We start from the raw sequence: 24,906 nt of genomic DNA on the forward strand, positions 1-24,906 counted from the left end.
GTTATTACGTTGAAACAGCTAGGAAATGATTCCTGCATGCTATCACAATAATCTTAAACATTGAACAAAGTAAAAGGAAGCCACTGAACTGAATAACATTCATTTGGTGATTCAAAATCACAAAGACCACCAAACCGAACAATATTCATGTGGTGAATAAATGGTGATCAACTTTCAATCAACAAGAATAGTATTTCTCTTCCTCTTCCTCCTCCTCCTTCTTCTTTCAAATTTGCGCACGTAAGTTCTTCTTCTACTTCTTCGCGCACGCAGATTTTTCTTTTCTTCTTCTTCTTTTGTTATAATCATCACCAACAACCGAACACCAATCATATGCTGAATTAATCAACCACTAAGAAAAACATTTCTGCATGTACAAGGGCTCAACTGAAAACATTAACAATCAAGTGAATCAAAATGAACAACTCCACTTAACCGAGCAAAATGTTAGTGTTGTTGATGATGATTATGACGAAAGAAGAAGAAGAATCTGCGTGTGCGAAGAAGTAGAAGAGGAACCTACTTTCGCGAATTTGAAAGAAGAAAGAGGACGAGGAAGAAGAGGAGAAATACTATTCTTGTTGATTGAAAGTTGATCACCATTTATTCACCACATGAACATTGTTCGGTTCAGTGACCTTTGTGATTTTGATTCACCAGATGAATGTTGTTCGGTTCGGTGGTCTTTTTTTACTTTATTTAGTGTTTAATATTATTGTGATATAATATTTTTCTCTTCTTTTACTTTGTTTAGTGTTTAAGATTATTGTGATATGATATTTTAAGATTATTGTGATATGATATTTTTCTCACGTTTATTCAGCACATGATTGGTGTTGGATTCAGTAGTTCGATTCACCTGATTGTACTCAATGAACGAAACATAATTTACTATATAAAATTAAATTCGAAACACTTCTGTCTACAATTTAGATATTATCAATTCAATTCAGATTCAGAACATTTGCTTTCATTCAATTCGATTGAAAAAATAATCCATTAGCAAAATGTTGGTGATGACGATAACGAAAGAAGAGAAAAAGGATGAAGAGAAGCAGAAGAAGAATCTATGTACGCAAAAATGAAGGAAGAGGTATACGTAAATTTAAAATGAAGGAGGAGGTATACGTAAATTTAAAAGAAGATGACATATATACATATTTGAAAGAAGAAACAGGAGAGAAGAAAAAGATAAAGGGCGTGTTTTCACTCGTTAACGAACACATACAACACATCTCAAGTCTCAACTGTAAAATTAATTAATTTTTGCCCGTAATCTTTCTAATACATCTGCTGAGATTATGAAATTGGTAGTAACGCATACAAGTACCTAAAAACAAAATCCGAAGTCAGAACGCCTTTAGCAGTTAGCACATAATACAGCTACCACATTGGCAATTTGGCATGCCTAACACAAACAGCCTTCGAAGATTCTTTAACAGCGGAAACGAACATTAAACATATAACACCACGTTGTGTTTAAAATTAGAAACCATATGTTGCCAATGATTAAATTATCAATAAGCAGAATCAACCAGAATTCACCAATTACCTTAACCAGATTCAACTATTTACTTACATATTCAAAACGTCCCCTAAGGTTCATCAACAAAGATACGTCTGATCCGTGAACAGTCAACAAAAATAGTCAGATAGATAGAAGGCAAACAACCATAAGTATAGGATCAATGCACATGGCAGATCTTTGACAAGCAAAACAAAAGCACAGGCAGAGATTTGAAAGACAATGTTAAAAAGCTTAACAAATCATTCAAATGCCCATTGGTTTTCCCGACGAACTTCCTCCTCTTCCTCCGGAGTGAAATCATTCTTGATGTTGAAGGTCTTACGAATTTCCTCGGGAGTCTTCCCCTTGATCATGTCTGCCACAGTTTGGCATGTGAGGTCCAGAAGGCTCTTGATGTTCAAGTAGTTCGCAGCCTGAAAAGAACAAATGTTACTTAAGTGCAATTGCAAAAAATTAAAACACCGGAAAACAAGAACTCATATGCATACTTAAATGTAAAAGTAATCAAACCATGGAAGCAGGAAAAAATGCAATAACAATTAGCAATTCTGCTTGTGAATGCAAACCACCAAATACTAACAAGAATCTATATACGAATTGATGAAACAACTAATGCACTAAAAATTGAGGTTATTGCACAAAAATTCATGTCGTGTGAAAAGCAGTGTTCAAAACAATATATAGTACCTATACATCAATGCAATTTTTAACATAGTGGTGGCTTTTGAAGCAAAAATCAACAACTGAAATCACAGTCTCTTATACAGACACAATTAAATATAAACACAAGCTATGTCTTCTAACCCTGCAAGATGAGTAAAATAACGAACCTTATTCAGCTCAGAATCAACCATGACCACACAAAAAGAATATTCAATATCTCAAGAAACTCTCATACCACAGAGAAAGGTTCACAATGCTCAAAACTACATCATCGAAAATCATAACAAGAAATTAAAATTCGAAAACAAAGTAAAGCAACATCGACACAACAAAAAAACTACACAATTCCGCAATCCAAAACTAGGAAACCCTAAATAACCATAATAACTGCACAACCACAAACAGATACAAGTCAAGAGATCGAGACAATGAAAAAAAAAGAAACCAAGAAATCAGCATAACCAAAAAAATTAAACAAATAAATAGAAATAGAAATAGAACAGACCAGGATGAGATCGAAGAGGGTGGCCTGGTCAACCTTGACGAAATCTGCGTCCCAGGTCTTGAGGTCTTCCTCGTTGGGCCTCTCTTCGGCGTTCGCAGCCTCGACGTGCTTCTTGCAGTACTCGATGACCTTCGCAAGGATCTTGCTGGTGACGTTGGGGAGAGGGATGCCGCTGTCGGCGCAATCGTCCTCGATCATGTGCTTGATCGTCTGCGATTCCAGCGCCACCGCCTCGTCCACCTCGAACGCCTCTCCGTCCGAGCTCTTGAGGGTGATCTTCCTCGTCGACGACATGATTGGAATGATATCAGAGATTGATCCTCTTTTCTCTTTCTCGTTCCCTTTCGCTGTGAAAAGGTAAAATCCCTAACCCTAGCTTTTTATTTTCGTTTTCGGCCCCTTATCTCTAATTCTCGATGAAAATCAAGCGAGGGGGCTGGGCTTTGGTTTTATAGAGGGGCACTAGAAGCATCTATCTTGTGACGTTTGGGTTATCCAATGCATCATGCCCTCCTACGTGGCAATTTTTTTTAGTTTTTATTTTTTATTTTAAAAATAAAACTTGGATATCTTACTACTTTCTGTTTCTTTGGCAGATTTTTATTTTTGGAGATAAATTCTGTTTTTATTTTCCGTTGAAATTAATTAAATTCAGGTTTCAACTTTTTCCCCTTTAACTTTTTCTATATATTTCCATCAGTTACGTTGATTTCTCTGACTTTGGTATGATAAGCGGTACTAACGACTGACAATAATGATTACATGCGGCATAAATGACGAGGGAAAAAAAATTAGAAAGCGGTCAAATGTAAATATTAGGTTATCTTCTTTTGTTACCCAATCTAATTATCAACGATATTCTGAAAGCAGTGGCTAAAATTTCAACACGATGAAATTTAGGATCTTTAAAGAAATTTTTTAGAAAAATGTCATTTTTATATATTGGAGAATAAATATTATTACTTTTATCTTGATAATTTTTTTTATAAATTCACAATACAAAATATTAAATATAGAATGCCATAAAAAAATAAGAATGACAATATTATTATACTATGTATTATTATATAAAATTAAAACTAAATAAGACTAACAAAATCCTAACACATTTTCTTGAAAAAATATCTTTTTTAAGGGTTTTTTTTAAATCTTATTATATGAAGTTAAAATTAAAATAAGACTTTTTTTTCTTTAATTCTTTTTATCTTTTTTCGTTTAATTCTTAACAAAACCCTAACACAGACTTTGATTCTTTTTATCTTTTTATCTTATTATATGTTTTTAAGGGGTGTTCAAATCTGACTCCATCCAACTCAATTAAATCACTTATCTAATTTAGTTCTAATATACTCTAATTCAATCTAATCTAGTATACTGACAGTACTAGTACCGAATAGCTAGGACCAGGAGCCAGGAGGGTCCCTTTTTTTTTGGGACAATATTCTCCGTGATTCCATTCCAAAATTATGACTAATGTATTCGTGAAAGCTAAAGACCCAACAAAAAAGGGGTTTAAAGTCCCATAAAATATAAAGTCAAAAAAAGTCCCATAATATATCGTGACAAACATACCAATATACCATGATACTAAACAACTAAAATCAAATTATATTAAACAAGGAAACCAATACATCAGTGGCTAAATCTGTAAGCTTTACACATGGGTAATGAGGCCAGAGGTATTGAGGGAAAAGGAAAAAAAGAAAAAGGAAATACATAGTTTCTGTCTTGCTATGAGTCCCACTAGCCAATTGCCTCTATTTAATATGTGGTTCAAAACACTCTTGAATCCCTAAACAACCGAAATACAATCTCATTTGTTCTAAGATTCCATGTACTGGGAAGGTGGAGGGCTTGTTTTGGTCTTCTCGCGATCTGCAAGTGATTCAACATTAAACATAAAATAGCTTTTGTTAGAGTATAATTAAGATCAATTAGCATTATCTAGCCTATCTTTTTCGTATTGTATCATTCCACACAAATCTTCTCTACCGCTATCTCTTACCCTATCTAACATGGTATCAGAGCCATGTTTTCCTCTTTGAGGAGGATAGGTTGTTTTTCTTCCGGTGAAATCACCGTATTTTTCATACTTCTCTTTCGTGCCAATTTTTTTTCCTTCTCTTTTGTCCATGCTTTGATACTTTTTTACCGATTAGCTTATTCATTACTTACTTATTCTTATAGAGAAACCATATGTTTTCCATCACCTTTCGATAGTTTGTCATCTCTTTACACTTTGTCACTTTTTCAGCAGTTTTCCGGCAGTTCGCCATCTTTTCAAAAGTTTTTCGACAGTTGGCCACTCTTGCGGCAGTTTCGTATGCGTTTCCTTCCGGCGGTTCCGTCTGTGTTCCCTTCCGGTAGTTTCGTCTGCACTTCCTTCCGGCAGTTCCGTCTGTGTTTCCTTACGGCAGTTTCGTCTGCGCTTTCTTCAGACAGTTCAGTCTGCACCCGTTCTATCAGTTTATGCATTTTTTTTATTTCGTTGTTTTAAATAAGTTTCAAACTCTAAGTTGTCACTTGAGTTTGAGAGAGATGTTAAAATATAATTAAGATTAACTAGATCAATTAGCATTATTTAGCATATCTAAATATTTATTATAGGATATTACGTCTTTATTATTTCGATTCTCATAACACCTATGAATACCCTTTCATATTGTATCATTCTCGACAATTTGAATACACTCAAACCTTTTCTCTATCGTTCTCTCTTGCCTTTTCTAACAGCTTTGATGAAATGCAAATTCATATTTATAACAAAAACAACTAGACCAAGAAAACCAAGCTGGATACAATTCAATTATGACTTTGGATTATATTCTATTTGTAATTTAATTCCACCATTATAGATATGTTAATGTGTCACAGGAAATGGGGAAAAAAACTTCCAAGTGTGAAGGATTGATGTGATAACATAAGATATTAATCACCATTGACTTTTATCATGAGCCCCACTACCTTGATTCAAGGATAATTAGATTCTCACTTTCTTACTTTAACAACTTCTTCACTTTAGAAGAACTTGATCCTGGTAAATGCAATGTGTTATGGTTATGTGGCACTAGCAGCACATGTTAGCGAATCTCATCTCATGACTAGACTAAAATGACCCACCCAAAATGCTGATTTGGATCTGCAGGGGACTAAAATTACTTGGGACTACAAAGCCGAAGACTAAAGTGAAGCTTCACTTCAATTCAAGAGGATTTTCCGAGAAAATGAAGAGACAAGACCAAAACACTTGTCTAAAGTTATGAATATTATGCACAAGAAGCAGAAGAATGAGTAGGACATACCACTAACTCCGCGGATCTCCACTTCTCTCCATTCTTGCACAAGGGCACAGCAGCAACACATCAAATGAGATAGAAAATCATCAATAAAGCCTCCCTGAAATAGAATTTAAATGTTAATACTTAAACATTTTATAGAGACCGGAAAATGCACACAAGTTAATACTAATTCTTCAATTCCATTGTATTGCTCGCGCCTTAGCAAATATACTTTATGCATCTTCAATGAAGCTAACAACATCTAAATACAAACACAAATAAGAGAAGAGATTTAGCAAGCATTACGGTGATGTTCAACATCTTCCGAAGCTTCCTCCTTACGCAGCAGGTATAACAACAGCAAGACAAAACCAATGAATATGCCATCAATTCACTACATGCATCTCCAGAAGCTGAAAAAACACAACTAAAATTAAAGTAGCGGGACCTTAATAATCTTTTGAGCATTTCAAATTAACTGGATTGAAGAAGTGCATACAGTGAGAAGTTTTGCACTCTGGATTAAAAAATGTAGCATTAATCTTTGAAAAAAAAGGTCTGAATGACATAAGAGTATTCTTCACAGTATGAGAAAGTGCAGACAGTCCCCCCCCCCCCCCCCCCCTCTTCTTTCTCTCTCTAAATGTTCAGTTCAATTGATGAAATAAAGATTTCAGATTGCATCACAATTGCTTCTCACAAAATTATTGGTAACCAGGGAAAGATACTAGGTACAAAATTAAAATTGAAGCCAAATATAAGATTGATATAAACTTGACAAACTTAAACTCTAGACTTGTTGGAAAGAAACAGCAAGAACCATTTGAAAAGAAATAGCACATAGATGTAGATTCATCACATTTAGTGCTAGCAGTACTGGAATAGATTATGACCAACTTACATATGGGCCTGCCTTTTGCAACAGTGGCAATCTTTGAAAATGTTCCACAAGGATAGAAAAATGTCTTCATACCTGCAGATCAACTGCCATATTTAATATTTATTACTTGAGAAGAAAGGTATAGCAAAATCAGAAAGTTCTCCTGTAACCCTGTTCTTTTATTAAAAAACACATTGTCGAAAGAAAGAGAGGTTATGCTCGATGAGATTACATACTGGAAACTATTCAAGCATAATTCAACATGCAAAGTAAGAAAAAAAGAGAAATGAAGCTTCCGCTAATAACAAACTTTCCTCTAGTAGTAGTCTCGCTCAACTGCTCAAGGTTCGGGAAAAACAGACTTCTAGCAACAGTATATAGCCAACTTTATCAAATAATTTTCATTTAATTCGATTTAGTTGTCCTTTTTTCATCAAATCAAGGGTTTGGCAACATCTTGTGCAAATCTAATGAAAATCGAGCAGGATAAAACTTACAAAGAGAAGGTTCAGAACAACAGCCAAGTAAATCAGTATGCCAGTCTTCCTGCTGATATGAACCTCCATTTGACAGCAGATCCTTTTGGCAAACTGCTGATCTGTTTCAGTTTGGGCATATAAGCATCATTAAAAGAATTATGAAAACATGGGATTGAAGAAGCAGGAACTGTAGAGTAGTCAAAAAAAGTAAAACTAAGGGAAAAATTTAGATCTTCCTGGATGTCAGAAGTGCATGAGTTCACTCAAGATTCACAAAATATTGTCATTGTTGGTCAACTAATTATCTCAAATTACATATTAAGGTTAAGGAAGATGAATAATGACCTTGATGTGGAAAGTGGGTCACTTTTAACTTGGTATTTTTCACTAGATGAATGGTCGTTGTCATTATCTACATCATTATAGTTGTATTCCTCCTTCTTATGAACCTTGTCAGTCTTCTCTGGAAGAGTATGAGCTGCAATTTCTGTGACATCTAACAACCGTTGAATGACTTGACATTGATTCATATCAAGATTTGCTTGTGAACGTTGTAGCTCTAGTCTAAGCTTTTCATTTTCTTTTTTAAGTGCTTCGGTGAATGAACAGTTGGGATATGAACAAGAAAGTGTTTTCTTCAGCATTGCAGCATCATCTTTGTCAGGATCTGGTTTTAAAATAACTGTCTGCACCTTTTCATCCTCAACATCCAGTGTGTACTCACGTTGATCCTTTTCAATAACTTCAAGTCTCTCCTGAATATTCCAGAGAATCAATAGATTTTTAACCCCTTTTGTTTTTTGACAAAATGATTTTTATGGAAAATGCTACAAGATAAGTCACAATATAAAGCAAACATAACTGTCCCTATAAATGTTAGGGAAAAAGTAAAATCTACAAGCAAAATGATGCAGGTTGTGCAAAACGCTCACATGTACTATCAACACTCAAAACATGGGGAAAAGCAACTCCAATTTGAATAATTGCTCAATTGGTTACATCTTCGGCTACTGCCTTTTGCATACAGATACTAGTTGAATGGAATACTTTGGTCAAAGTAATACCAACTCTATCTAAATCTAAAACATATCATTTCAACTAACATATGTTGGGGTCGTCCTATCCTCAGCATAAAATACTTATCACAAAGCATTGGGAAATTTTCTTATGATTGCCAAGAAATATGAATCAAAATGCTTTGAGTTTCAAAAGGTGCATTAAGCCAAATGCTATTTAAACTAGTTAACTGTACATCCCATCTTTCTGAATTCTATTATCTAGTGTATCAGATTCAACCACATGCAACTGTTTCCTCCCCCACACACCAAAATGAAAAAAAGAAAGAAGAAAATAAAAGGGCAACCAATCAATAAACAGAATAGTCTAGGACAATCTAATTCCTGCCAAAAAAATATTCCATACCACCAAGAGTTAGGCATCACTTGAATGAAGCAATCCCCATTTCAAAACTTGACAGCTTCAAACTAAAACATTGCTCAATGTTGAAGCTGAGAAAAAAACTTCAACAAATGTTGAAAATCAGTCAAAAGTTGGACTCCCAGTCTATTATTTTTTCACATAAGGATTAACTGAATTATACCCCCTCTACCAATAGCTTAGGTGACCCTCAAATTCCTCCCTACCCATGGACTGTTACATAGAAACCAGGAATGTTATAGCTTATAAGCAAATATGGCTATGAAAACCAGACAGAATAAATAATACCGAAAACTCTTTCCTCTTATTTTCTTTTTATGACCAAAACACAAAATTCCAATTCAGAACAAGACATAGCATTGTGAAGAACAAAAATAGCTACCCTGACTCGAGCATTGTCAACAAGAGTGATGAGCGGAACGAGCCGCAAGTATCTGTCAATCTCGTTTTGTGCCTTCCTGAACTGATAAACAATGTTCCATCCCATGGCCAGCAAGTAGAGGTAGCTCCTGTCCTGACAACTATTCACCAATATATATGACCTTCTGAGAGCATCCTCAAGCTGCTCCAATGGCTCCCTTGTCTCAGGGTACCTCTTCAGCTCCGAGATCTTCAGCTGCTCCAACAAGTTCCCAATCAACTTGAGATGCTGTGCAAATTGCCTGCAGTTTTTCTTATGCATCCTCGCCGTGCTCGCCGCTTTCACAATCAACCCAATCAAACGCACTGCATCTAGACCAGTTAACTGAGCCACATTTGCAATTTCCCCCATATGATCCCAAGGAGACGCCATTGCTTTGCTCCCTCCAAAATCAAAATCAACCCTAAATTACAGATATGTAAGCCTCAGCTCAAATCTCTAATTTCCATAATCGCTTTTTTTTTTTCAAATTAGAAATTGCAAGACATGAATAGTGTTCATCCATTTGTTTTTTCCTACCTCTGTTTAGTGGTTAAGCAAATAATAACATTGAGTTCCCTAAGCTTTTGATGGTTGAAAATGATTATGCGAAGAAACAAGAAAATTCTTCAACAGAGAAGGACTTTGTGTGCCGGATCAAGCCTCCTTCTGGAAAATGATTCTCAGAGACAGCATTGACCCTACAAGATTTGAATAATCAGAGACGAGAGCATGCAAACATAGCAAACATTCTTTTTCTTTTTTAAAAAAATAAAAAATATCAATAGTAATAATTAACATTAAACTACAGAAGAAGAAGAAAAAAAAACCAGTAACTCAGAACTTCAAAGACATGCTTCCTAGCATGCATGAATAAACAGCGCAAAATAATCAATCACCAGCTCCAGAAGAAAAATGTAATTATCATTTATTTATTTATTCCATTATTTAATTTAGTTTACCTTTTTCTTGCTTCTAAGAAGTGGTTACGTTACGTGAAATGGGCAAAAGGAGCGTCATAAACACGGAAGAAGTAAAACATTGAATTCAGTTAAGGGCAGACATTGCTTTGCGAGAAGGAGGACTTGCTCCTCTGAAATACTGTTTGTCTCTCTCTCTTTCTCTCTCTCGCACACTCTCTTTCTCGCTCTTATCTCTCGGTTCGGTGTCGTTTGTGCAGAGCACGGGAGTGCTTGGTGCAGAACTCAAAGTACCAGAGTGCCCTCCGTTTAGTCGCGTAATTACGAGGGTACCACTATTGTACGCTTTACGGAATTATTTGATTAAATTATTATCTATAAAAATAACGTAGCTTTATATTAGAAGGTAACGACCTGATAGTAACTGACACGGACAGGTTGACCCTTCAAGAAAAGTTTTTATAGCTAAGAGGAGACTGAATGCTGAAGAGGTTCTCTTTGACTCGTTGGTCATATTTTGTTACTAAAAGATGCAAAGCCAGCTGGCACTTCAAGCTGTGTGCGTTAGTAGCAGCTTTCATAGTGCCTACCCACGTGAAACAAAATTACGTATTAGACAACCACCAAATCAAAATACATACAGCCACATATTTTTCTCTCCACGGCTAGCAATGGATAAATTTTGTATTTGTTATTTTATAAATATGTATTTTAAAAGTATTATAAAAAATATTAATTTATTTAAAAGATCATTTTTTATGTTTTAAATATATTAAACAAAAGTTTTAACTTTAAAAATATGTCTTTAAAATACAAATTAGTTAAGTAATATATTATTTTATATATTTTTTAATAAAATAAATAGTTGTTAGAATAATAAAATCTTATATAATAGAATAATTAAATATATTATAGAATATAATTATTTCTTTAAAATAAGATTATTAAATTTTTATAAATACTAAATATTAAAATATGATAATTAATTAATAAATATTTTTTAAGGGCAAAAAACAAAAATAAGTCAAGGGAGCAAAAAAATTATCTGAATCAGTCAAACTAAAAATTGCTTCACGAATCAGCCAAAGCACATTACTATGTAATTCGAACTAGCTTGGTTCGAACTCTATAAACATATAATTCGAACCTACTTGGTTCGAACTACATGTAGTATAATTCGAACTTGGTTGGTTCAAATTACACTTGTGTTTCACTCCCCTAGTAATTTGAACCGAGTTGGTTCGAATTACTCTCAAATTGCATCAAATCGTAATTCGAACCAGGCTGGTTCGAATTACTAAGTTTTCGGCTATATAAAGAGTTCGAATCACCCTCATTCGAACAACTTCTCCATCCCATACCCCACCCAAATTCCAGAGAAAACGACCCAGATTCCATTCGACAAAGACTCGAACAGAAAATTCTGCTGATGGGAGACGATCCTGCAAGGCTATATCGGTTGGACGGAGTCGCTCATATAGCCGGGGTGATCAACGACGAGGATAGTGGATAGAACACTTCTTTGCAATCAGTTTATCTGAGTTAGTGGTTTTGCATGTGGTTTTAGTGGCGGTTTATGTTAGTGGTTTATCGTAGTGGTATTGCAAGTGGTTTCTTTTAGAGGTTTTGTATGTGGTTTTAGTTAGCGGTTTATATTAGTGGTTTTTTTATAGTTGTTTTGTTGATGGTTTATGTTGGCGAATTACTTTAGGTGGTATTGGAAGAGGTTTATCATGTGGTTTTATGTGCGATTTATGATAGTGGATTTGCATGTGGTTTTTTAAGTGGATTAGCTTCCGGTTTCTGTTAGCGGTTTAAGCATGTGATTTTGTTGACGGTTCAGTTTAGTAGTTTTAATTAGTGGTTTACTATGTGCCTTTGTAAGCGGTTTGTTATATTGGTTTCATATGTATATTGTGTTATTGGTTTCGATAAGTGGTTTCTATTATTACTCATTTTTGTTACTGGTTTTCTATGTCGATCTACTAATGCGGTCCATGTAATGCCCAGCCACAGAGATGCATCAGGAGCATGCGGTGGCAATAGGGCATGCGACTCGATGAGCGGTATGTGCCGTACTTGCAGATGGCGGGGTTATACCATCTAGCGAGGCTAAACGATAGATGGTTCCAGATAGATGAGTCCCTTCTCAGTGCCTTTGTGGAGCGGTGGCGTCCTGAGACGCACACTTTTCATATGCCCTTCGGAGAGTGCACGATCACGCTTCAGGACGTGGCGTACCAGTTGGGGTTGGCAGTGGACGGCCGTTATGTCAGCGGTTGCCTTACGGATTTCCATATATATATATCGAGGGTGGACGTCCTGCTTGGGTGTGGTTCGAGGAGTTGCTTGGAGTGATTCCTCCTCCGAGCCAAGTTCAGAAGTTCGCAGTAAACTGTAGCTGGTTCCAGTAGACATTTGGAGAGTGCCCCGAGGGAGCCGATGAGGACACCGTGCGGCGCTTTGCTCGTGCCTATATCATGATGTTGTTGGGCACTCAACTGTTTGCCGACAAATCCGGCAACCGCATTCACATCAGATGGCTTCCCTACATAGCTAGGCTTGAGGAGATGGGTTCCTATAGTTGGGGGTCTGCAACATTGGCATGGTTGTACCGGTGCATGTGCCGAGTGGCAAACCGACATGTGGTGAAGTTAGCGGGCTCACTTCAGCTACTTCAGTTCTGGATCTTCTGGCGCTTTCCTAGGTTTAGGCCTGCTGGGTATGATACGTGCAGCTGGCCTTTGGCATCGAGGTAATCTAGTGTTCTATTTCAAGTTAAATTAGCTAATGTTGATGTACGCTTTGTGCTATTTTATAATTCTGTCATACTTTTAATTAGAAATAACACCCATGTCTGATGCAGGTGGTCAGGTTACAACCCTTCCGTTAGCGAGAAGGGTCCTAGAGTGCAGATGTGGAGACTGCAGATAGACATGTTACAGCCCAGGGATGTGAGTATACTTTCGGTTACTTTTATTTAAATAACTAGATTTTAAGATTTTGTATAAATAGTTTGCTTGACAATGTTGTAACTTTTGTGCAGTTTATCTGGATGCCGTATAGCTCCCCCGAGGTACTGCAGGTTGTGCATTCGGAGGCGTTGGAGCCTCGACACACGGCGCTGTGGCGATCTGTGATGTCACTGATATACTTTGTCGTCATAGAGTGGCATCAGATAGACAGGGTTCTACCATAGTTCGGGATGTCCAGCCCCAACCGCGTCCCGACCTGAACATCGACTTTCTGATGTCGAAGGACGGGAGAGGCGGTGATCGTTAGTTCCCGTCCGCTTTGCAGCATTGGCATCTTCATTGGGAGAGTCGTGCAGACCACGTCCTCTGGTTCGATGTTGTTGTGGATCCTGGACCGTTGCACACATACATAGATTGGTGGAGTCAGCATAGAAAGAGGTTCTTGTCACCAGAGATGTATTTGGGGATTCGAGGGGCATTCCTATTCCTGTGGAGGCGTCACAGAGGGGTCCTGGGCTAGTTCCTGACATGGATCGAGTTGACGACGTTCCTGATATGCGTCAGATAGAGAGGAGAGCTCGAGTCAAGACACGACGGAGCCAGCGTGAGTTGAGGTGGCTAGACCAGGCTATTCAGGAGGCTGATGAGGCATGTCGGGGTTGTGGTCGAGGACGAGGGCGTGGAGGCAGACGGAGGGCGCCTGTTGTGGGGCACGACAATGGTGATCTTGGTGACGTGGCCGGTGGGGGAGGGGCTGCAGTCGGGGTTGTTAGTCCCCATCATGGTGGGCAGGGTGGAGAGGGATACGCTATCGGAGATCCCTCTACCCATGATGAGGTTGGACTTGGGGAGGGGCCGCTCTAAGATTACTTCGTTGGTGTTCCCGGTGACGACCAGATACTTCAGGAGAGTATGCCATGGGTGAGTTCGAGCAGCACGTTCTCAGACTTCTTTGCCAGTGTTGGTCTTGATGTAGATTTTGGTGGACCACAGTTCCTCGATGAGATCAGTGCCATCATACAGGAGGATGAGGCTGCCCGTGGCCGGAATCAGACGACGGGGACATAGGGACCGTTAGATGTCGATCTAAATGAGCCTCCCTCCGTGCCTCCTCCTGACTATTTCGCTTTGGGTAGTACCCCAGCTTCGACACATACTGCTGGGTCACATTCAGTTGCTGGGCCGTCTTCATCCCGACTGTTACATGTCCAGCCTAGGACGCCTGCACAGGCAGCCCCGCAGGACGAGGAGGATGAGATCGAGGATGAGGAGCCCCTTATCCGGAGAGGTCAGAGGACACGAGTACCACGTCGTTGCTTCACGGGGTCACACTTATTTAGATGATTAATGTGCCATGTTGTATGTTACCTATCTTCGTCTATGTATTTATCAGTTAATGTATGTTTGTGTTACTTATTGCTTTATCGTCTATCATTTACTATGAAAACATCTGTACTTTGCGTTTTGATATTATTTAATTTCTGCATCACGTATTAATTTAAATTGTAGATTTATTTATTGCCGTGTGCATTCAACAGACATTTCGTTTAAAAATCTGATAACAAAACAGTTTCATTACTTAGGATCCCATGCTTAGTAATTCGAACCAGCCTGGTTCGAATTACGATTTGATGCAATTTGAGAGTAATTCGAACCAACTCGGTTTGAATTACTAAGGGAGTGGAACATAAGTGTAATTCGAACCAACCAAGTTCAAATTATACTGCATGTAGTTCGAACCAAGTAGGTTCGAATTATATGTTTATGGAGTTCGAACCAAGCTAGTTCGAATTACATAGTAATGTGCTTTGGCTGATTCGTGAAGCAATTTTCAGTTTGGCTGATTCGTGAAGTAATTTTCAGTTTGGCTGATTCAGGTAATTTTTTTGCTCACTTGACTTATTTCTGTTTTTTGCCTTTTTAAATATATATATAACATGATTGCTATTTGTAATAGTTCCAAAAGTTTAAGTGGTATGGCTTTGGAAAAAATTTATTGGAAAAAGTTAATTAAGCTATTATTATATTTTTTTATTGACTGGATTTGATGTGTGATAGTTAATATATTAAACTTAAATTATTCAAACACTTTAGATTAACTCTCATCAAATGTATTTGAGAAGAGATTAGCCAACGAGTTATAGTTCAAATGACATAATTTTTTTATATTTGTTCGGTGGACGGTTACCGTTCAATTCGGGTGGATATTTGAGGGGGTGAGGACGCTTCAATCGTGGTCGTGCTGGGTTCGGATCTGCCGAGTAGCCGAGCTCTCGTTGTGGAAGGAAAGAGGGGGTGCCACCTGCAAAGACACTCCGACGCTCTAGTTAGTTAGTGTGCTGGTGTGGAATAGGTTAGGTGGAAAGTGTGACATACCTTGGGGAAGGGTAGGACCCTTCCCTTATATACCATGTCAAGTGTGGGCCCTAGGAGGGCAGAACCCACCTTCTTCGAAGCTTCCTTGTACAGATGTGGCGGCCAGCTGTCTCAGAAGGATGCGCGGGTCGGGCAGGTTCGGGTCACCTGACCGTTGAGGTCGGGTAGTGATCGGGTCGGGTACGCCCAAGTTCTTTCTTGGGCCAGGTCGTAACAGTGCCCCCGACGCGTGAGCAACAGTCGCGTGGGCTGTTGGTGACGCGACGTTCCTGACCTATTGTGTTGTCGCCAATTCGGACGTCCGTGGGGAGGACGTGCCCCTTTCGCGCGTGCCTGTTTGTTGCTGGGGTGATTAGTTACTACCTCGTTTTTCGTGCCGAGCATTAAATGCTCATAATGGGTTTAAAACCCTTTATGCAAAGACTGATATGCCCCTCGACTTTCGCGCTCCCTTTGGTGGTGGTTTTTAAAACTGTTCAGTAGTGCTTTTGGGATTCATTTGGCGATCATCTCCTCCGATTCCAATTCTGCCAACCTCCATATTCTTCTCCCTTATCGATTCCAGGGTGCTTGTTGCTGCCTTCTTTCCAGATTTTGGTTATCAACATAGGTAACTTCCTTTATCTTTTTGTCATTCTTCTGCTTCTGCCATTACTTCTTTTTGTGCATGCCGTATGTTTATCTTGCATGATGGTTGATCTTAGGTCCTAAGGGGGGGTTGCCATTCTTAGTGTGACTTTGTTTGGACCTTTTACGCTTTTAATCGTGTTTAGCCTTAGTTGGGGAGTAGTGTGGGGGGTAGCTTCTGTATTCGCTCCGAGCACCCGACCTCTTAGACTGACTGGATGGTCCCCCATGTAGGTATGGCTCGCACCGCCTCCCGGGCTTCCCCTTCTCCCGCGGCGTACGACCCCTACGCCTGGGTTATTTCCGACGTAAAGGACTCTCCCAACCAAATGGGCGAGGAGGAGCTCACCGAGTTCCGTCAAAACGAGTACTTATGTGGAGGGACCGACGAGGAGGCCAATTACGACGTCTTCGTCCCGGCTCCTCATGAGCGCTTGTACGAGCTCAATTTCCACGCTCCCCGAGTTGCCGACTGGATTTGGTTCTACAAATCCATGTTTACTCATGTGGGGGTCCGTATTCCGTTTTCCGCCTTCCAAATGGCGCTTATAGGTCGGATTTCCGTGGCGCTGTCGCAGTTGCATCCGAACAGTTGGGCTTCAATCCGCTGTTTCGAGATGGTTTGTGAATATCTCGAGCTGCCGATGTCTGTAGATGTTTTTCTTTTCTTTTTCAATCTTACAAACCCTTCGAAGGAAGGGAAACATAAGAAGGGGTTCATGTCCTTCCGGTCTGCCCAAGGTCGGAGGATTTTTGGTTTGTTTGAGGACTCCTATCACGGATTTAAGGATAAATATTTCAAAGTCCGCCCGGTCAAAGGTCGTCATCCCTTTTGGTTGTCGTTGGAGGGGGCACGCCTCATCCCGACTTATTGGAGCTTCGGGGCAGGGTCCAATGCCTTTGTTAAAGTATCCTATAAAGGCATGTCTGCGGTGGACAGGAAGATTGCCGATGTGTTGCTGGCAATCTTTGGGAGGAATCACGTGAATCCTCACCTTCTCATGGGTGACCGGAAGGCCGGTCGAAACTATATTTGTGAGAAATCTTTGCTTGCTTTGTCTCTTAGCTTCTTGCTTTTCCTAATAACTCATTGCGTCTAACGGACTTCTTTTTCTTTTTACAGTGGGAATGTCTACCGAGATAACGGGTCTCCCTAACTTGTTCCAAACCTTCCTGTGCGCGAGTGACGACGAGGGGGGTAATGAGAAATCTGTTGCGGTCGACGAGACCGGCACCTCGGCTCAGGGTGCCTCGGTTCAAGGTGACAAGGTGGTTCACGTTTCCCCCTTCCGCGAGGTGGTCGGCACTGGGGGTTCGACGTCCAACCCTGATGCCGACGACGAGGCGGAGGAGGTCCCTAGCCTCAAAAGGAAGAAGAAGATGTCCAGCAGTCCTGAGGGGGTTCTTACTGTCATGGAGAAGAATTTCGACTCCGGGAACTTTATAGATTCTCAGCTGATTCCTGGTACCGAAGAGCATTTTCATGAGTCATCCCTTGTCGGGCAAGCGAGGTGGATGTATGGTACCCTCTTGCGCGGCGCAGTGATAGCTCGGAAAGCCGAGTTCGAGCTGTCTGGGATGGAATCTCTTCGCCGGAGGTTGGAATCTGCTGGAAAGGCTAATAATGAGCTTAAACGCGAGGTTGAGACTCTTCGGGGGCAGTTGACCCAATCTAATGAGAAGCTTGACGCTGCCGAGAAAAAAGCTACTACTGCCGAGAAGAAGGTCGCTGCCGCTGAGAAGAAGTTGGAAGAGTCGGACGCTAGGGTTTCACGTCTTGTTGAATGCGAAATGACTTTAGAGAGTCAGGTCGGCGCGGCACAAGGACGGGTGGCCGCGATGGAGAAAGAGAAACAAGCCGTGGAAGCTGAACTAGCAGCGTTAAAAACAAAGTACAAGGACGTCGTCAAGCAGGGGAAGGGTGCGATCCTGGCAACGGAGGAGGCCCTTAAAGCTCAGGTCAAAGTTGTTGCTCCTGACTTCGATACGTCAGCAATTGGTGTTTTCAAGGTGATTAAAGACGGCAAGATTATTGACGTTCCCAAAAAATGATTCCTTTCGACTTGTATGAAACTTTTGGTTGGCCGTTTTGGCTTTTGTGAACTGTTGTTTTACCGGGTTGTTTGCCCATGTTATTATAATCAACACTTTTTTGTTCGTCTGGTTGTGTAGTCGTTTATATTCACCGTTATTGGTTTGCGGTTGTTATTCGTTTTACCGTATTGGTAATATTCCGGCTAAGTTGGTTGAGCCGGATCGTGGCTTTTCGTGTAGCCGTTTCGTATTGTGGTAATTGATGGGCTTCCGGGGTGATCGGTCCCGGGGTCGCGCGTTGTTGTTGAGTAGGGGGTTTTCGCTTGCGCAGTGGAACAAAACAAAAGAGAGAGAAAAAATTTGCACAAGTATATTTTATTCGAAAATTGCGTAAAATGCCCTAACAAAAAGTACAATTCAGACGCGTTAAATACTTAGCTCGGGTGGTCGGTATGTCGCCTCATGTGTTAGGAGTAAAACCTTCTCAGGTTGCTCGCATTCCACGTTCTTGGGATTTCTTTGCCATTGAGCCTTTCCAGCTTGAAAGCGCCTTTACCCATCACTTCTTTGACTCTATAGGGGCCTTCCCAGTTTGCTGCCAGTTTGCCTTCTCCTGGGGTCGGCAAGCCGATGTCGTTGCGCCTTAGGATGAGATCATTTGGTTCAAACTCTCTTTTGAGCACTTTGGCGTTGTAGCGTAGTGCCACTCTTTGTTTCAGCGCTGTTTTCGTCAGATGGACCATTTCTCTGGCTTCGTCTATCAGGTCCTTCTCCACGGCTTCCCCTACTCCTTTCAGAAGTAGTCGCGGGCTCGGTTCTCCGACCTCTACGGGTATTACTGCGTCTAACCCGTATGTTAGTCGGTAGGGTGTCTCCTTGGTGGAGGACTGCTCGGTTGTTCGGTAAGACCAGAGGACCGAGGCGAGCTCGTCTGCCCAAGCTCCTTTTTTATTATCCAGTCACTTCTTTAGCCCTAACAGGATAATCTTGTTCGCGGACTCCACCTGTCCGTTCGTTTGGGGGTGTTCTACCGAGGAGAACTTCTGTCTTATACCCAGGCCGGTGAGGAACTCCGTGAACTTCTTGTCGGTAAACTGTGTGCCGTTGTCTGAGATGACGATCTCCGGGATCCCGAATTGCGTTATCACCTGTCTCCACATGAATTTTCTGCAATTGGACGAGGATATGCTGGCCAGCGGCTCGGCCTCTATCCGTTTGGTGTAGTAGTCAATGGCGACTATAAGGTAGTGTTTGTTTTCGGAGACAAGACACGGAGACATGGACAGCACATTCTTAAAAAGCGTTTGGAAGCAAAGACATGGACACTGAACATATTGTCTCCGGGACAGTTTTTTATACTTTTGTGTCCACTCTTTTACGAAGGATAATGATGGACACGGAATTTGGAAGAGGGACACGGACTATTTTTATGAATTTCTTTTCTTTTTTGTCCATGGTGCTATTTTTTATTATTCCATTGTTACCCCTTCTTATTTTTCCTATTTTGCGTTGTTCTCAGAAAGTACTTTTTTTCTTTTTCTATCTCTACGTTCTTTTTCTTTCTCTTTTTTTCTCAGATACTCTCTCCTCTTTATAAAAATTTTTATTGGACTAGATAATTTCTTTTTTCTTATCATTATTACTTCAACATCATTTTAACCTTATATTATATTATTTGATTTGTAATAAAAATAATAACAAAAATAATTAGTCTGGAGACTTTTAAAAGATAAATATTATAAAGGTAAAATTGATATTTTAAAATGTTAAAAAATAATTTATAAATTGTAATTGATTTTATATAATTTAAAGAAAAATTAATTTTTTGAAAAGAAAAATAAAATTTTAGATAAAAATAATTAATTTTCTAAATAAAAATAGATTTTTATGTGCAAAAATTAATTTTTTCCATTTAAAAATGGATTCTTTTTTTAAAACTGATTTTGTATTTAAAATTAATTTGGCTTATTAACCTAAATGAAATTTTTTATTAATCAAACTCAGATTTTTTTTGTTAATATTAACCATATGTATTCCTACATATTAATAATAAATTTTAAAAAAATAATTATATTTATAAATTTTATTTTAATATAAATACTATTATATAATTTTTTATTAAAATTTTTTACTGCTTCAAATATTTTTTTCAAGTTCCCACTGTCTGTACTCTTACGTACTCTCATTATTTATTAAATTAGTTTATACTAAAAAATTTGGAATCACATGGCTATTTTAGTCATTTATATAATATTTTAATCTTGTCCATGTGTATCCAAACATAATACTGGACATTACATTAGTGTCCTATCCATCGTATCCAAACACGAAGCACAAAACATAATTTTTAATGTTTCTGTCTTATTGTCTTTGTCTCAGTGTCCTGTTCTGTCGTGTCTCTACAAACAAACGCTACCTAAGGTACTTGACTTGTCCGGGGCCAACTGGAAAATGTCCTAGGAGATCGACTCCCCATTGTGCGAATGGTCGGGAGGCCGTTAACAGGCTTAGCTCGGAGGCCGGTGCCCTGTGGAAATTGGCGTTCTCTTGACACTTGGTGCATTTCCTGACGAATTCCTTAGAGTCTGCCATCATCGATGACCAATAGTACCCGGCCCGGACTAACTTTCTTGCTAAGGCTTTGCCCCCTATGTGATGTCCACAGCAGCCTTCGTGGACTTCCCTGAGGACGTAGTCCATCTGGTCGGGGTGTAAGCATTTCAGTAGGGGCTGGTTGAGCCCTTTCTTGAATAGCTGTCCTTGAATGACCGCATATTTGGCTGCTTCCCTTCTCAGTTTCGCGGTATCCTTTTCGTCGTCGGGGAGTTTGCCATTTTCTAAGAAGCTGGTGATGGGGTCTAGCCATGAAGGACCCAGTCTTGATAGATGCAGGGTGACCGCCGGCTCCCTCGTCATACCTTGGATGAGGGACCGGTTGCCTTCTCCTGGTTTAGTGCTGGTCAATTTTGATAGGAGATCTGCCCGTGTGTTCCTTTCTCTGGGCACGTGGTGGACCGTGACCTTCTCAAACTTTTGGCTCAAATCCTTGACTTTTTCCAGGTACTTTTGTAATAATGAGTCTCTGGCTTGATAGCTCCCGTTTACCTGGGAGGTGACGACCTGCGAATCGCTGCATATTTCCAGCCTTGTTGCTTCGACTTTCGCTGCTAGGGTTAAGCCCCCTATGAGGGCTTCGTATTTTGCCTGGTTGTTCGAGACGGGGAATTTGAACCTGATCGACTGCTCGTATACGACTCCAACCGGGCTTTCCAGGATGATCCCGGCGCCCCCAGAGGTCTGGTGGGAGGCTCCGTCTACGTGGAGCTTCCACCGTGCGCTTGTTTCTTCGGTTGGATCTCCCGTTACTTCTACTAGAAAATCTGCCATTGCTTGTGCCTTGATTGCTTGCCGGGGCTCGTACCGTATGTCATATTGGAAAAGTTTGATGGACCAAGTCATCATCCTTCCCGCCAGGTCGGGTTTTTGGAGCACTTGTCGGATCCCTTGGTCCATTCTTACGACTATCCGGTGACTTTGGAAGTATTGTTTTAACCTCCGTGAAGAGGTCAAGAGTGCTAGAGCTAGCTTTTCCAGTTTGCTGTACCTTAACTCTGCCCTTTGTAAGGCTCTGCTCATGAAATAGATCGGTTGTTGAACCTTCCCTTATTCTCTTACCAGAACCCTGGCCAGGGCTTCTCCTGTTATGGCGAGGTACAGGTACAGCGGCTCCCCGACCTTTGGTTTTTCGAGAACCAGGGGTGCCGCCAGGATTTCCTTGAAATGCCTAAAAGCTTCCTCGCACGCGGGCGTCCATTCGAACGCTATCCCTTTCTTCATGAGGTTAAAGAAAGGTAGGGCCTTTGCTGCCGAGGCTCCGAGAAAACGGGATAGCGAGGTCAGTCGTCCTGCCAATCTCTGGACATCCTTGATACAACCCGGGCTCTTCATCTGGAGGATCGCTTGGCATTTTTCCGGGTTAGCCTCTACCCCTCTTTGGGTTATCATGAATCCTAGGAACTTTCCAACTTCCATAGCGAAGGCACATTTGAGGGGATTGAGTCTCATGCCATGTTGTCGGAGAGAGGCGAATACGTTCGCCAAGTCATTCAGGAGGTCATCAGGTCGCGTTGTCTTTGCGAGGATGTCGTCCACATAGACTTCTACAGTCTTGCCTATGAGGTCGTGGAATATCTTGTTCATCAGCCTCTGGTATGTTACTCCTGGGTTTTTCAGCCCGAAGGGCATCACCTTATAACAGAAGGTTCCTTCCGGCGTTATGAACGCCGTCTTGTCCTCGTCGAGACGGTGCATCGGTATCTGGTTGTGGTCGGAGTAGGCGTCCATGAAGCTCAAATAGCGGTAGCCTGCCGCAGCGTCGACGAGCGCATCTATGTTGAGGAGGGGGAAACAATCTTTTGGGCATGCCTTGTTAAGGTCGGAGTAGTCTACGCACATTCTCCATTTGCCGCTGTGCTTTTTTACTAGAACTACATTCGAGAGCCATGTCGAGTAGTCTAGTTCTCGTATGAAACCTGCTTCTAGGAGGCCGGCCGTCTGCCTGGCCACCTCCTCTGCCCTCTCTCGCGACATCTTTTGTCTCCGCTGGGCTACCGGGTGCGCATCCGACTTCACGGCCAGGTGATGTGACATAATTTTGGGGTCTATGCCCGGCATGTCGGCCGGTGTCCAGGCAAACAGGTCCCCATTGGCCCTGATCATTTCTACCAGGGGCTCTTTCAATTCATGTGGGAGGTTCCTGTTGACGAACGTGAACTTTTCCTCCGTGTCGCCGACCTTGAACCTTTCCAGGTCCCCTTCTGGTTCCGGTCTAGGCTTGTCGTCTACCCTGGCGTCTAGGTCAGCTAGGAACACTCCCGACGCTTCCTTAGATTTCTTCCTTAAGGACAGGCTGGCATTGTCGCAAGCGACCGCCGTTTCCATATCTCCCCTTATAGACCCTACGGACCCATCGTCGGTAACAAACTTCATGACTAGAAGCTTCGTGTTGATTATCGCTTTAACATCATTGATCGTCTTTCTCCCTAAGATGATGTTGTAGGCTGTGGAATCTCGGAGAACCACGAATTCGGCCATTGCCGATCTCCGGCCCTGTGCCTGTCCCACAGAGATCGGCAGGGATATTACCCCGTCTGGCTTGATGAAGTGGTCGCCTAATCCAATGACCCCGTGTTGGTGCGATGATAGGTCGGCGTCTCTTAATCCTAGAGCGTCGAACACATTGCGAAACATGATGTTCGAGTCTGCCCCCGTGTCGACAAGGATCCGTTTAACGAGGCCGGTTCCCACCCTGACCGTGATGACCATAGGTGGGTTCTCGGGTGCCTCGTCGAACCATTGGTCTTCGAGGCCGAAGGAGACGCATGGGGGGCCTCTAAGAACTTCGCATTGGGGCGGAGGAGACCGCCAGGATTTTGGCGTCTTTCTTGTGGGCTGACCTAGACCTTGGCGCAGAGTTTTTGGCGGTTACTACGTTTATCACTGTGAGACTGTGGTCTTTGTCTTCTGGCTCTTGTCGCCGCTTTGCTGCTCGGGTCTTGGCCTCTTCGCTGTCTTGGTCGCGTTGCCGTCTCCTCGGCTCCCGTATGAGATGGGAGAATTCAGAGAGTTTGCCATCTCTTATTGCTTGTTCTAATGCATCCCTTAGGTCAAAGCAGTCTTGTGTTTGGTGTCCGTAGCCCTTGTGGTAGTCACAGTAGAGGCTCTTGTTCCCTCCCGTTCGGTCCTTGAGTGGTCGGGGCTTCAACAAGATCCCTCTTTCGGCTGTTTGCTGGTAAACTTCCACAATGGGAAGTGTTAGTGGGGTGTAGTTGGTGAACTTTCAGATCCGGGGAAACGATCTGTGTGCCTTGGTCAGCCCTCCCTCCTTGGCTTGTTCCTTGTGCCTCTCACCGTTACCCTGTTGCCTAGGTTGATTGTAGTCGGAGTGCCGTTTATTGGCGGCCACGACCTGGCTGCCTTCTTCGTCATTTATGTATTCCTTAGCCACCATTTGGATCTCGTGCATCGTCCAGACCGGTTTCGTGGTAAGGTATTTTCGAAAGTCCTCGTTCAGGAGGCCGTTCGTCAGGCAAAGGCTGGCCACCGAGTCGGTTAGGCCATCAATTTCCAAGCATTCGTCGTTAAAGCGATCCAGGTATTTTCTGGTCGGCTCCCCGGGTCTCTGGGTTATCCCGAGCAGGTTGATCGGATGTTTTGCCTTTGCTATCCGCGTTGTGAACTGAGCCAAGAAGGCACGGCTGATGTCCGAAAATCCGTAGATGGATCCCTGCGGGAGGCCGTTAAACCATCGAATCGCGGGTCCAGCTAGGGTGACTGGGAAGGCCCGGCACCTCACCTCGTCCCCTACTCCCTCCAGATTCATTCTAGCCTCGAAAGCCGTGAGGTGTTCCAGAGGGTCTTGAGTTCCATCGTACCTCATGTCCGTCGGTTTGTCGAAGTGCTTTGGCAACCGGACCTCAAGGATGGACCGATGGAACGGGGTGGCGCCCATTATCACGGGTTGCCGCGTCCTCACAAGCCTTCCTTTCCCGCCTTCACGATCTCGTCCTGTGTGGTACGTTTCCTTACCTCGGGAGTAGATGATTGTGTCGTTTCGTCTTCTCGGGATGGGGGAGTCTTCTCGGGTGCTTTCCGCTTCCGTTCTGGAAGCGGAGGCGTGCCATGGGTGACTTCGGTGGGAATCCCTCTCCCGGCTTTCTGGGGACGGGGAGTAAGTAGGATCGGTGGTCCGTCGATCGTGCTCCTGATCAGCTAGTTGTCGTTCCAGATTCTGGACTCTGTGCG

At 41.6% G+C, this 24,906-nt stretch overlaps 3 protein-coding genes across 6 annotated transcripts; all 3 read right to left on the minus strand.

Moving 5' to 3' along the window:
• Window positions 1-1,476: 1,476 nt before the first annotated feature.
• Window positions 1,477-4,206, minus strand: LOC112747708 (SKP1-like protein 1B). The gene is made up of 2 exons (XM_025795879.3): window positions 2,697-4,206; window positions 1,477-1,941 (listed from the first exon to the last, which is right to left on the minus strand). Exons 1-2 carry the CDS (start codon window positions 2,988-2,990, stop codon window positions 1,768-1,770), a joined length of 468 nt encoding a protein of 155 aa, XP_025651664.1. The 5' UTR covers window positions 2,991-4,206; the 3' UTR covers window positions 1,477-1,767.
• A 75-nt stretch (window positions 4,207-4,281) lies between these two features.
• Window positions 4,282-10,455, minus strand: LOC112747709 (protein MID1-COMPLEMENTING ACTIVITY 1). Of its 4 annotated transcripts, none has more exons than XR_003174955.3 (10): window positions 10,133-10,455; window positions 9,711-9,871; window positions 9,153-9,594; window positions 7,679-8,088; window positions 7,352-7,452; window positions 6,876-6,947; window positions 6,281-6,387; window positions 5,999-6,092; window positions 4,907-5,144; window positions 4,282-4,571 (listed from the first exon to the last, which is right to left on the minus strand). XR_003174955.3 is itself a non-coding variant. In XM_025795880.2 (9 exons), exons 3-9 carry the CDS (start codon window positions 9,561-9,563, stop codon window positions 4,519-4,521), a joined length of 1,248 nt encoding a protein of 415 aa, XP_025651665.1. In that variant the 5' UTR covers window positions 9,564-9,594; window positions 9,711-9,871; window positions 10,133-10,455; the 3' UTR covers window positions 4,282-4,518. The 4 variants fall into 4 exon arrangements, 2 of the variants coding, with proteins under 2 accessions (XP_025651665.1, XP_029148697.1); XR_011872702.1 differs by having other exon boundaries at window positions 10,008-10,292; XM_025795880.2 differs by lacking the exon at window positions 4,907-5,144.
• A 13,039-nt stretch (window positions 10,456-23,494) lies between these two features.
• LOC112747754 (uncharacterized) lies at window positions 23,495-24,613 on the minus strand. Its single transcript, XM_025795945.1, has 2 exons — window positions 24,013-24,613; window positions 23,495-23,898 (listed from the first exon to the last, which is right to left on the minus strand). The coding sequence occupies exons 1-2, from the start codon at window positions 24,611-24,613 to the stop codon at window positions 23,495-23,497; spliced, it is 1,005 nt and encodes a 334-aa protein (XP_025651730.1).
• Window positions 24,614-24,906: the final 293 nt, after the last annotated feature.

Source organism: Arachis hypogaea, chromosome 15 (assembly GCF_003086295.3).
Source record: "Arachis hypogaea cultivar Tifrunner chromosome 15, arahy.Tifrunner.gnm2.J5K5, whole genome shotgun sequence".
NCBI classification, from domain to species: Eukaryota; Viridiplantae; Streptophyta; class Magnoliopsida; order Fabales; family Fabaceae; genus Arachis; species Arachis hypogaea.